Source organism: Erigeron canadensis, chromosome 7, assembly GCF_010389155.1.
Source record: "Erigeron canadensis isolate Cc75 chromosome 7, C_canadensis_v1, whole genome shotgun sequence".
Lineage (NCBI taxonomy): Eukaryota > Viridiplantae > Streptophyta > Magnoliopsida > Asterales > Asteraceae > Erigeron > Erigeron canadensis.
In genome coordinates this window covers 9,199,733-9,213,238 of record NC_057767.1, presented here as the reverse complement: position 1 = coordinate 9,213,238, position 13,506 = coordinate 9,199,733, and the positions used below count along the sequence as shown (strand labels likewise).

Below are 13,506 nucleotides of genomic sequence, written 5' to 3'. Positions count from 1 at the left end.
TTGTTTCACAATTATTATAAGATTTATATATCTTAAGACGGGTTGTCCAATGGACGGGCCTGAACAATATTTATAATAAACTAAATTTTCCCAATTATGAAATTAAATAAATTTATTCCAAGCATAATTTTGTTTAATGTATTCAATTATTTAGAGTTTGAAGTTATTTAAAAAACTGAAAACGGGAGGCCCATAGAAGATCTTCCAAATCGACTAAGCCCAAATAAAGAAACTAACTGGGCCAAATCTAAAACCAACCTACAAACAAAACCCTTGAGAATCTTCCAGACATTTCCGTAAAGCAAAAGTCCACATTAAAATCAACGACTTAAAAAAAAAATATATGCCAAAATATAAATATTTATATATTATTTTCATATTAATTAAAAATCTTTAACAAAAGTCATCGCTTAGAATCTTTCTCCGTTTCAACGCGTCAAGCGAGGAATTCCGATCCATAGGAAAATCACCAGTCGCCGGTAACTTTATTCATCCAAAGATCTATACAGTAAGTATAATAAATCTATCTATATATATGTGTATATATATATGTATGTATGTGTGTGTTTTATTAATGTATTCATCCAAAGGTTGATATTAGTTTGTTTTTATTTTAATGTAATTATGTATTTGGTATTGATTTTTTTAAATAAAAAAAATATTGACATTTGATTAATAATGTTTGTTTGATCATGTTTTGTAAATTTTAAAGTTTTAACCTAAGTCTAGTGGTGTAGAAATAGCAATTTTAACTTGTAGTTCATACATTTAATACTTTGAATTATGTAAGATTAGTGATAGCCAAATATAAGATGTGAAAGTTCTAAAAAAGTCGTTGAATTTGGAGATGTTTTGTGTTTTTTTAGGTGATTTGTTGGTTAATTAGTGGAGAAGTACTGATTTAAATGATGTAATTCGGTCTAGAAATTGATTTGTAGCTATAATTATAAGGTCCCGTTATTTTAGGATTTTATGAACTTAAGAAAAAAGTACTCAACCCATTAAGATCAAAATTGTTTGTTTCCGACTTAATAAATAAAAAACAACTGTATTGACTTAATACGTACATACATTATTTAATTAGTCAGTTACTAAATCCATCCAGTCACTTAGTTGTTAAAGAAACAGACAGGCCTTAAAAGTATGACGCTACGAAAAGAATGAGTTTAGGTTTAGTGGTTTATTTATTTAGGTGATTTGATGCTTATCATGTTTTAGCTTTCGTGTTATAGCAGTGATTTAAATGGTGTAATTCGGTCTAGAAATTGATTTGTAGCTATAAGTATAAGGTCCCGTTATTTAGGATTTTATGAACTTAAGAAAAATGTACTCAACCCATAAAGATCAAAATTATTTGTTTCTTACTTAATAAATAAAAAACAATATTGACTTAATACGTACATACATTATTTAGTCAGTCAGTCACTAAATCCGTCCAGTCACATAGTGGTTAAAGAAACAGACTGGCCTTAAGAGTATGACGCTACAAAAAGAATGAGTTTAGGTTTAGGGGTTTATTTATTTAGGTGATTTGATGCTTATCATGTTTTAGCTTTCGTGTTATAGTAGTGATTTAGGGCTGAGTTATTTGGTTTTACAATGAAATTAAGTGCATCGTTTATGAACTGTTTGTTATAGTTATGCAATCAATGATTGAAACTGTTTTTTTGGTGTGTTTAATCTGTGGTTTTTCATATTGTTGATTTTATAGGGAATTTGTGTATCTGTTCTGAAAGAGATGTCGGCTGGGTTTGGGGAAGTGCCGAGTTGGACACCCCAACGCCCATCTACTTCAGATGATAACAGTGCCAACAATGGTGATGCTGGAAATTTTGAATGCAACATATGTTTTGATTTAGCCCAAGACCCGATTGTTACTTTGTGTGGTCATCTATTTTGCTGGCCATGCCTTTACAAATGGCTTCACATTCATTCACATTCCCAAGAATGCCCGGTTTGTAAAGCCTTAATTGAAGAAGAAAAATTGGTACCGTTATATGGAAGAGGGAAGAATTCAACAGATCCAAGATCGAAATCCGTTCCTGATGTCGAGATTCCTCATAGACCTGCTGGCCAGAGACCGGAAACCGCCCCTCCACCAGATAGAAATGCATTTGGTCAACCTGGGTTTGGATTGATGGGTGGTTTTGGCCCTGCAATGACTGCAAGTTTTGGGAACTTTACTTTTTCGTTTGGTGGGCTGTTTCCATCGTTTTTCAATCTTCAAATGCATGCATTTTCTGGTCATCCGTTGTATGGAAATGGGGCTCCTCCTCCAATGCAGGCTCCTCCTCCTACAACGCCAACACATGGTTTTAACTTTGGCGGCCATCATCATCACTATCGAGTCCCTCAACAAAGAACTCACCATCAGGAAATTGGGTCAACTACAGCTTCAACACTTTTAATAATTGGTCTCCTTTTTCTCTTGCTCTTGCTTTGGAACTGAGGTAATTTGGCTGTTAATTGTAAGCTTGTCTATGATGTTTGTCATTCTTATTTAGAAGTATATGATATGACCTGAATGATATCACTCTATATATCGAAAACTATGGAAATAAGATTAAATTCAAAATCGATATATGGCTTTCAGAGGGAGTCGTCTCTCTGAATCGACCTATTTTAAGAGGTAGGCTGTTTCAAGTGATGCTGAACCAAACCCTTCTCAACAACTTGGTGTGAAAACTGAAAAGGTACTTATAGGCACCTCTTGGCATTAAGGGACTTGAACCTGAGACCTAAGTAGTCAAGGACATAAATTTCGGTGTTTCGGTCACAGACTGGTATACGAAATATCGTTTTTTTCGGTGGTATTTCGGTAATTCTAATATTATATATATATATATATATATTTATATATATACATAAATAAGAGTAAAAGATAAAACCTGGAAGTGCTGAAACAGAATTCACCGAAATTTCAGTCAAAACCACCGAAAATTTCGGAAACGATATCTAAACCGAAATTCAATCCCGAAATTATGTCCCACCACCGAAAACCGAAATTTCACCGAAATTGATTACATAGCCTGAGACAGCAGGCTAGCCCCAACGTATAAGGGACCCCTGTTTCTGATAAATTTACTTTTAAATTTAGTCAGTTCTCCATTACAAGTTCTTCCAATCAAACCCTATAATTTCTAATTACTTCTACGTGACAGTCATACTTAAATTAGTTATCTTAGGTTAGGTTTACCTTACCAATTTGTGAGAAGAACGGTTAGGATTTATATAATGACCTAAAAAAGAAGTTTATTAAGACCTGCAAACAGGAGGCTATAAATACTTTAGATCGACAATTAATCAAAAGGTATGGAAGATTGGAAGAAAACCCTTGATGCGTGCCTTACAAAAAGGGCCATTGTGGCTTGTGCTTTATGCCATACGTGTAAGCCGGCCTGATCCCAGCATCGCCTAGGGTGCGCCTTAGGCAAGCTTTTTCAAAACACGGTCCACAAATAAAACTTTGGAAATACGAAGATATTCAAAATTGATATTTGGCTTCCAGAGGGAGTCGTCTCTTTGAATTGACCTATTTTAAGAGGTAGGCTATTTTAAGTGATGCTTAACCTAACCCTTAGTTAACAACTTATTAGTGTTATAAGTTGATAGGCACTTCTTGGTGTTAAGGTTCTAAAACCTGAGACAGCAGGCGAGCCCCAACGTATAAGGGACCCCTGTTTCTGATAAATTTACGTTTAAAGTTAATCACTTCTCCATTACATTTTTTTACAATCAAATGCTATACTTACTAAATTAATTCTACGTGAGGTCATACTTAAAGTAGTTATTTTACGTTAGGTTTACCACGGTTAGGATTTACAAAATGGGCTCAAAAAGAAGTCTATCAAGACCTGCTAACAGGAGCCCTATAAAATACCACAGATCGACAATTTTACAAAAGGCATGGTAGAAAACCCTTATGCGTGCCTTACAAAAAAGTGCCACTGTGCCGTGTGCTTTATGCCATTCTTGTAAGCCGGCCTGATCCCAGCATCACCTAGGGTGCCACAGGCAAGCTTTTTCAAAACACGGTCAACAATCATATTAAGCATACTTATTTGATGGATACATATATAATTACTTATTCTAATAATGGTAGTGGTATATCATTCTTATGTTGATTATTTAAGTACCATCCCTGACTACTGTCCTACTTAAGTATAAAAAGTGCAAGTCTAATGGTGTGTTGCTTTATTTACTTCTTTTCGTTTTCAGTTCTGATCGTAAATCAGGTAATTGGAGGACTCTAGCCCGGTCGTAGTGCAACACAATCTCAAAATATTGGGTAATTACTGATTGCTAGGTTTTCGTATCTCTGTAAAGGAAACTGGTTGTTGGATCATGATTTATGTTTATGAGGATATCTTGAGCTTGTTGATACTCTATATTAGTAGTAGATACATATCTTCGCAGCCTTCAACCCAAATATAGAACTGCCGTACTTGTATCACTTTTTTTTTTTTATATTGGTTTTGTCATTATTTTCATTTGTGTGTTCTACAACTGTCCCCATTTGCAGCCCCGTGGCTTTTTTCTTACATTAGTCTGTGTATATAGGGGATACCATATAGTATATGCTTTACAATGTTTTAGATATTGTTGGTTTGTCGACATAAAATTTGTATTGCTCTTTATAAATGATTTTCTTTAAGTGGAAGATCTAACCTTCACTAGGAAACCGTTGTTGTCCATTTACTTTATGTGGTCTCTACATTATATATAAGATTATTATATATAAGATTATTATGCATAATGCTTTGGAAGTTAAAGGTGGTGGAGCCAAAAAGGCTTTTCCAATGTGCTTTGTTCCCTTTGTGATATCAGTATGACAGCTTTAAGAACCGATTGCTTTAGTGGTTTAGAGTTATTAGCTTAATATCGACGTAAAGACTATCTATGTGAAAAAATCTGACTATGCATGAGGTTCATCTTATGTGAAAGTATCCGCACATATTTACATTTTTTTTTCCCACCATGAAAGTAAAAGCCACGATTTTTGGTTGATTCGTCATTTCAAATAGCTCCAGTCTAACTGAATTATGGCACGTGGTTTCTTGTTGGAGTTTTGTTGAATCTTATTTTGAAGGGAGAAAGATTATTACTTTGATGTAGAACCATAACACAGTCAATGATCCAGATTCAAGTAGTGAAACACTTGCTTTATCCAAGAGTCTGAGATTCAATTTGTCAAGCGTAAATTTATACTCTATTAATCCTCAATTGTTAAGGGAACCTGGTCGGATGTCTTCTTTGGCATTGTTGCACAGCTCATGATAGTGAGATTTGGTTTAAACAACCGACTATCTACCGCCGAGTTAGGAAAGATTGTTTTTATACAAAAGAAACCAATAAAAATAAATAAAAAAGCACCATGAATGTGCCAAATCATGGGAAATCTGACAACTTTGAAATTACACACAATCATATGGTAAAAGATTTTACCTCTGTTATGATCTAGTGTGAAACAAGTGTTGATAGGGTATGTGCCTTTCTTGTCCTTTATCTTAGTGGCCTTCTCTTTTCTGCTGGTTCCTGTCTCTTTGTAAATCTAAAGGTGAAACTGCCTATTTGAATTAATCATGATTACATAATATGTGTAAATTGTTGTCATCTTCCACCTTTTTTACACTGATATACAAGTTGTCTTAGAAAGTGTAGGCCCTCTTTTGTACCATTATTTGTTTCCTTACAGGGACCATACTCCTATATCAACTCTCAACTAGTCAATGCTTGGCAGATGGATAATGCTTGTATGTAATGGAATATATCAAATTTCACACTGACATTACAAAGTTTAGTGGCATCTGTTAGCAGTATTTTGGAAAGGAAAATGACTAATTCTCTTAAACAAAATAGCCTAAAAATCCTCCTAACATTCAAAGAAGTTGACAGGTGGTATCCACTAATTCTCTTTCTTAATTTTGCCCTATGATTTTTCCACATGTCATAATCCAATAGTTAGGAGGACCTTTAGGCTATTTTGTTAGGAGGATTAATCATTTCCCTTTTGGAAAAAATGACCATATCTAGCCATTAATAAGAATGTGTAATATAGTTCTGTTTTATCTCGAACGGGTCAAAAACATAAAAGAAAGCGAGTTAAATGGGTCAAATTTGACTCAAGTTTAGGCTGAAAAGTTTCAGGGCAAGTCAACTTTACCTGTTCCGGCCCGTGAAACCCGCTTAACCTGCCCACTTTGCTACCTCTGGTTGTGGGTATAGTTTGATGTTTACGGTCGTGTTCCGTTTCCTGTACTATTTGCTTATAGTGGCTGGTTTGGATCATAAGGATAGAGTTGTCTTAAGCTCGGAAATGTAGAGATTAATGCATACTTTTCTACTAAATAAACTCTTACACTAGAAGCAAGTAGAAATAATAGTATTATCTGGATTTGGACGAATCTTTGCCTCTTTAGGTAGCGACTGTTTTTCAAAAATATACTAATATACATGTGTGTGAATATTCTAGTATTTTAAAGATTAGATACATAATTCGTTTTGGATTTTGTGATTTAGGATTAAAAAAAAAAGCCCATGTGGTCAATCTGTCTTGCACAGATTATTTGAGAGTCTGGTTGCCCACTGCTTGCACATGTAACATTGATTGGGGGCTGACTTGGTTTGCGATGAATGTGATCCAGATACTGTGTTTATAGTGAACTTGGACCTGTGCTTTTACTTCTTTGGGACCATAGTTGAAGGGATTGGTAAAAGCCGACACGAGAGGTTATGTTTAAGTAAGACTCAGAATCAATGTATATTTGTGTAAATATATGTGTTCGATCTTAATCCTAGTTAGACTTGATAACTTACTTTGTCGTCGCTAGTTTCGTGTTAGAGAATATGTACCCAAACAATAGGGATTGGGTCAATCGGGCAGGATCCTCATCATCTAAGCAACACCTTGGGAAGTTGGGGGTCTTATATCAGTCTAATGTCTTCAATGACTTTAGCATGCGACCCATACCTTTTACGTATTTGTATCCATTTCATTATAAGAGTCATCACCGAATGCTTGACCTACTTTCAAATTGACGAAGTATGTAAGGGGGCTGTTCTGATTGAGAGTTTCAGAAATGAGGAAAAGAAACAAAATAAGTTATGTGGTTTAAGAGCATGGTTTTAATTTGGACAAAGCATAATACCCCTCAAAATCAGGAAACTTCATATTTGCCACAGAGGTTGCTTCTAGATAATGAGAATTTTCATTCATATTAATGATGTGAAGCACGTACCTATAATGATTCTTACTATAAAAATATGGTGTGGCGTGATTATTTTTATGGATTTGATGGTTGGGTAATGTTGATGTGGTGCTGATATGTTGCACCATACTGATGCTCTTAATATCAAACCAAACATTGTCCGATTAATTAAGCTTCATGATGTAATTACTTCTAAAGAAGAGAAAAAAGATCATGTAAGCATGATGTTTAAGTTCTACACAGATTGACACAAGTCTTCTCATTTTAGTTCATGGTAACAGATGGAAATCAACGAAAAGCCAATTGTTTGGACGTTTGGTACGTACAGAAGGATGACATATTCAATTTGCCAAATTATTGACAGTAAACCTAATAAGAAGAAAGTGACAACTTTGAAATTTCATTTCATTACATCTTTACTCATATTGCACTAGGGATTCCCTCAACAACTTGATTGATCAAGTTGAAACATCTTGAACCTTGGATAAGAGTCAAGATTTGGCAGAGCCAACTTGAGAAAATCCCTTGCCACTACAGTATGATTGTCCTTGTAAAGATGATACGTACAAAATCTCATTTGGTATGTTTTATGCAGTGGTTAACATCGCAATTTGCAACATTCTCCTTCGATCTTTAAAGATGGTAATTCGATCTTTAATTTCAGGGTGCCCTGATCATGTGAGGATACGAATGGAGGTATTGTACCAACATCATATGACTCATACGGGTTAGTCATTTAGTATACAATTATGGTACTGAGGTTAGAGTTCTCGCCATTATCATTATTTACATCAATGTTTAATTACTAACATGACTAATAACATAAAACACTAATTGTTAAAAAGAAAAAAAATAGTAACAAATTTGATTTAATGATGTATCATTGGAGTCTTTTTAAATTTCAACCTTTTAGATACATAAATTATAAGTTTTTCTTGTACATGTCAATGTGTTGGTGACTCATTGGTTAAGTCTTAAACCTTGGAAAAATTTACCATGATTCAAATCTCACTTCCTACATATGTAGAAGTAAATTATTAGGGGAAAAGGGGGGGGGGGTGTTCGAGAGTCTTGAGGTTCATTTAAACATGCGTGGTTCGAGTTCCGCAAACTGCCTAATTGAATGTCACTATGGTGTCTCGAATGCTAACTAGTAACTAGTTGTTAAAAAAAAGGATTTACTTGTCCATATCGATACTATATATATATATATATATATGGGAAAAGGGAATATAAGGTTGTCCGACATCTAAGCTTAGGTGTGGAACCCCTCACATACTAATATTTTATTATTTCCTAGTTTAATAAATAAATGCAAGGGCCCCATGATTTTTATGGATTAAAAAAACAATATATGAGTGTTTTACACCTAAGATTAGATACCTGAGAATCTTATATTTTCATCCCATATATATATATATAAGTGAATGTATATTTAATATGTTTTGGATATAAATATAATTGGTTATATAAAATAAGGCCATGTGATCAATCTGTATTGCACTCATTTAGGAATACTTGATTGCATACTGCTTGGTCATGCAATATTGAACTTGGTAAGCTTTGGTTGGCTACGTATGGTATCTGGATTCCATGTTTCTCTGTTACTTTGCACTTGTGTATGTACTTTCATGGGACATTGGGACCATATTGTATAAAATAAAACATGCATACAGAACTTCTCCTTGTAATAGCTACTTTTGATCAAGATACTTACTTCCATTTCATTTGTAGATAGTTTAATTTACTTGCAATACTTAATTAATTGTGTCATTCAACAAAAATTTGTTGTTGATGACCTCCCATTTCTTCCCATTCTTCGTAGGGAAGTGATGGATCTACAACACGTATTAGTCATCTACAACAAATGTACATGTTTTACTGTACAGTTTACAACTGTGTAAAACATACATTGTTATAGATTGCTAATAATTGTTATAGATATATTTTTTCCCTTTCTTCGTATGGCTCTGTAATAATGATAAATATCCTTAAGTTTGGGATATTGTTTAATTCTAGACTTATGAGCCTATTAAATATGGGTTCATTTATCTTACACTTAATTAATATTTGTACAATTAAGCTTAAAATATTTAATACTTACACACGATCAGTGATTAAAGTTTAGAACGGAAAATACATAAATTTGTTGATTTTTCTCTTTATGAATTATAACCAAAAATAGTCACTTATAACATTTTACCATCAATAAGAGCATCTCCAATGAAGTTTTTTACAAAACTTTTTAAAGCTTTTTACTAATTTATCAAGCTTTTACACAAGGTTTTTATCATTGAATTGAAAAGTTTTTTTAGGCTAGATTGAAAATTTTCTAAATCTTTGAATTTTTTTTACATTTTCTCTCTTTGTTTCATAATTAAAAAATATCTTAATTACTTGATATTTAACCATCATAGCAATAACTTGATGCATAGATTTAAACAAAAAAAATTTAATCAATAACTTATAACTTGATCATTAGAAATGCTCTAAACTATTAAATTTATCAGATTATCAGTTAATTAAACTTAAAATGACACATTTGTGGGACCTTTTGCAAATATGTTGTAATTTTATAAAACATTTTGTTCTTTACTTTGTAAGTCACTATAAGATACCTATTACTTTAATAGGCTTTGCTAAACAAAGTTCAAAGGGTTTTCGTTAAGGTGCATAAAAAGGTTGTACACTTACCATATAATTCAGGGGTGGACTTTTGATATGGAAACATACAACTTTTTTATGTATGCTAAGTGAAGCCCTTAGGGCTTCGTTTAACATTTTCCTAATTTAATTAATGATAAATATCCTTATACAAAATTAATTGTACAACCTAAAGTAAATTCTGGATTAGGCAATATCCGCTAGCTATACCTAACAAAATCAAAATTAGGCCCTAACAACTAATATTTTGGTTTTTGACTTTTCGGTATGTATATACAGATGTAAAACTAGAGTTTTATAAAAAGGGATGATATTGGTATCACCATTATTAATTAGTTTATTACATTTATATATTATTGACTTGTATAGTCGGTTGTATTACATATATATTGTGGTACATTCATAAAAAATAATGATATTAATATACTCTTTATATAAACACTTATGTGCATTTTTTTTCTATAATTTTAACTTGTTTATTCATTTCATAACTATTTGACTATATCGAACTAAGAAATGGTTTATTGACTTTATTTGTCGACCATCTTTTAATAAAATATTTAGAGAAAATAAACCGCCTACTTTTATGTTTCATGGTTCTAGAACTGAAGTTATCCAAATTCCTATTAGTTTAATTTATTTTAGAGAAGTTTAATCTATACTATCTATATAAACAAACTACCTCTAAAATTTAACACTCTATCTTTAAAGTTTCTAATTTACTCTTTTAATCTATACCACCATCAAAATTTTATCCCTAAAATTCCAAAAATACCCTAAAAAAAAAAACCTTACGCGTGTCTTTTTACTTCCCTGAAATTGCTCACATAAAAACACATGCGTTACTGAATTTAAAAACCGATCAACATAATTACGCTCACTCTAAAACAACAACGGCGGTTTGCACTTTCTACCGGACTAAGAAACATTTAGTTGAATCATACATGTAATAACATGGTAGCGCTACTTAACTAGTGTTTTATTCTTATGCCCCGCCGCATTGCGCGGGTACAAGGCTAGTAAATCTATACATATCATCAAATTTGAAAAAAGTAATTGAATAATAACCCATCTAATATATAATACAACTAAAGTGGAGGTTGGGGTACACTTGATACCCCTAATCTTCCTCTTTTAGCATAATACTTCCTCCTTGTTAATCCTCTAGTTTCTTAATATTTATTTAATAAAAAGTGACCGACCTTTAATAAAAAAAAATCTTATAAGCCAACACATGTTAACCATCATATACGACTCCGTGTTGTGCATTTATGAACTGTTTCGGAGTGAAACAACCCGAATAAAATCAAAACGTTCGAGATTGTCTTTGTTGATGAATTGGTACGTATTCAGATTATATACTCTACACTTTTTGTTTCTCTTTTTATTTAATTAAAGTTGGGAAAAAAAAAGTAAACTGAAATCAATTTTTATATAGAGTTGATTTTCATATGTTTATTCTTTAGCTTTCGTATTGATTAAGTTGTGATATTGGTCATATACTTTTTGTTTCTCTTTTTATTTAACTAAAGTTGAAAGAAAAAAAAAAGGGGTAAACTATAATCAAATATTTATATGGAGTTAATTTTCATATGTTTTTTCTTTAATTTTCGTATTTATTAAGTTGTCATATTGGTCATACACTTTTTGTTTCACAATTATTATAAGATTTATTATCTTAAGACTACCCGTCCAATGAACAGGTTTAAACACTAGTAAGTATTATGTAACTTGTACACACAATTTATAAGTTAACAGAATTATCACATTATGAGTTAAAACTCAAGAATTAGTTCAATGTTGTGAATTTGTGATTATAAATTTTGTATTGATAATAATTATATGTATACGAAATAATACTTTATACTTAAAAATACAATCAAAGCTAAAAAGCACATCTTATAGGATGGAGCTAGCTAATGTTTTATTTTTGGTTATGAACTCTTTCAACTCAATTTTTCTTTTTAACTTTAGTTTATTATTAAAAGTATAAATAATGCCTATTAATTTCAGTTTGCTTATGAGTAAATCAATTTTTTTCCTAATGAATATAAAATTTGTATCTGTGTATCTATAAAGAGAGGAAGAATGTGTAGTTTGACTTTTTTTTTTATATATATAAAGAAGGGTTTAGTGCGCCGGAATGAAACAAACTATGCCCAAAAAATTATAGTGTGCATGAACTAACGTTTTTGTCTATCGTATGCATAGACTTAGTAAAAATATTTAAATCATGCAATGTGTATACGTGGCAACCCATATGAGCTGCCACATGTAAAAGAAAAAATTTTAAACAAGCCACGTGTAAGGTTTTGATTGGTCGGTCACAAAAAGTTACATGATATAAACATTTTTACTAAGTTTATGCATACAATAAATAAAAACGTTAGTTGGTGCACACTATAACTTTTTGAGCATAGTTAGTTGCATTCCGTCGCACTAAACCCTATAAAGAATATGAATATAATTAATTAGGGGTTGGGTATTGTCAAACAACTATTAAAGTAAAACAAATAAAACATGATCTTGACCCTTGGATCATGGTTAAATTGATGCACGAAGATTCACGAAGCAATTGATGCACAATGATTTTCATGATGCACGGTGATCTTCAGTAAAGAAAAACCTATTGTTTTATTTATTTTACTTTAATACTTGTTTTATTTTACCTAAAACCTAATTATATATATAGAAACTAATATCTATGTTAAGTAATTGATAAGTATAATACATAAAAAGTTTTGAATAAAATAATTTTCACCTTAAAAGTGGTTATAACAAATAAAAAAAAGTTTAATGTGATTGGATTAATGACATCCCGACCCCATCGGGAAATAAAATTACATAATATACCCGTACCCATCCCAATTAAATCAACTAGGAAATTCCCTAGTAAAACCTAGTACAAGTATCAAATATTTTTGTCATCCATACCCGACCACCACCACCACCACCATCCACCTTGGCGCATTGTTCCTTCTCCGCTTGCCACCATCACCACAACCACAAGCACAATATTACCTTAAATTAGAATTAGTGCTTCATATAATTAATCTAGGTTGAGTAATCTTTTATCCAGAAATAAAGCTATAGTTGTGATGTTACTTTGACTAAAAGGTAAACTCTTAACACATTTGGTTGTTCTCGTAGCATTTTCAGGGCCCGGGTTTGTCAACATTAGACAATGAAATAACAACACATATTTAGTTATATAATTCATTTATTAAAATTTTGACTAGTGTGTGAATACAAGTTTTCTTTGATGGAACGCTAGTGAGACAAAATCTGAGATTGTTTCGTCGGTTCATTTCAAAAAAATGTGATATCATATAAGTGTTAAAGCTTCCTCAAGGGCCAAAAAAACGGAACGTCAAGTCGTTAACAAAGATTAATATTTATTAAGAATGACATTGATCGACCAAATGAAGATTTTGACATGTTTGCGTGATATGATTCATATACGAAAAATATGAACCATTAAAAAGAAAGAAATTGTGAAAGTAAGATGTTGATAGATGGTGACTAATCATATTGATTGATAGCATTAGAAAGAGCATAGTTGGTGACTAACTTGAGTTGGTATAGTGGTTTGGAGTTTCCCTGATAATCTATAAGTCTCAGGTTTGAATCCTCA

At 32.1% G+C, this 13,506-nt stretch overlaps 1 protein-coding gene and 1 long non-coding RNA gene across 2 annotated transcripts; both read left to right on the top strand.

Moving 5' to 3' along the window:
- The first annotated feature begins 370 nt into the window (after positions 1–370).
- LOC122608002 (E3 ubiquitin-protein ligase RNF185-like) lies at positions 371–4,490 on the top strand. The gene is made up of 3 exons (XM_043781082.1): positions 371–508; positions 1,712–2,450; positions 4,219–4,490. The coding sequence occupies exon 2, from the start codon at positions 1,739–1,741 to the stop codon at positions 2,447–2,449; it is 711 nt and encodes a 236-aa protein (XP_043637017.1). The 5' UTR covers positions 371–508; positions 1,712–1,738; the 3' UTR covers position 2,450; positions 4,219–4,490.
- A 3,092-nt stretch (positions 4,491–7,582) lies between these two features.
- LOC122606599 lies at positions 7,583–8,761 on the top strand. The gene is made up of 3 exons (XR_006324956.1): positions 7,583–7,788; positions 7,873–7,968; positions 8,721–8,761. It is a non-coding gene; the product is annotated as an uncharacterized LOC122606599 (long non-coding RNA).
- Positions 8,762–13,506: the final 4,745 nt, after the last annotated feature.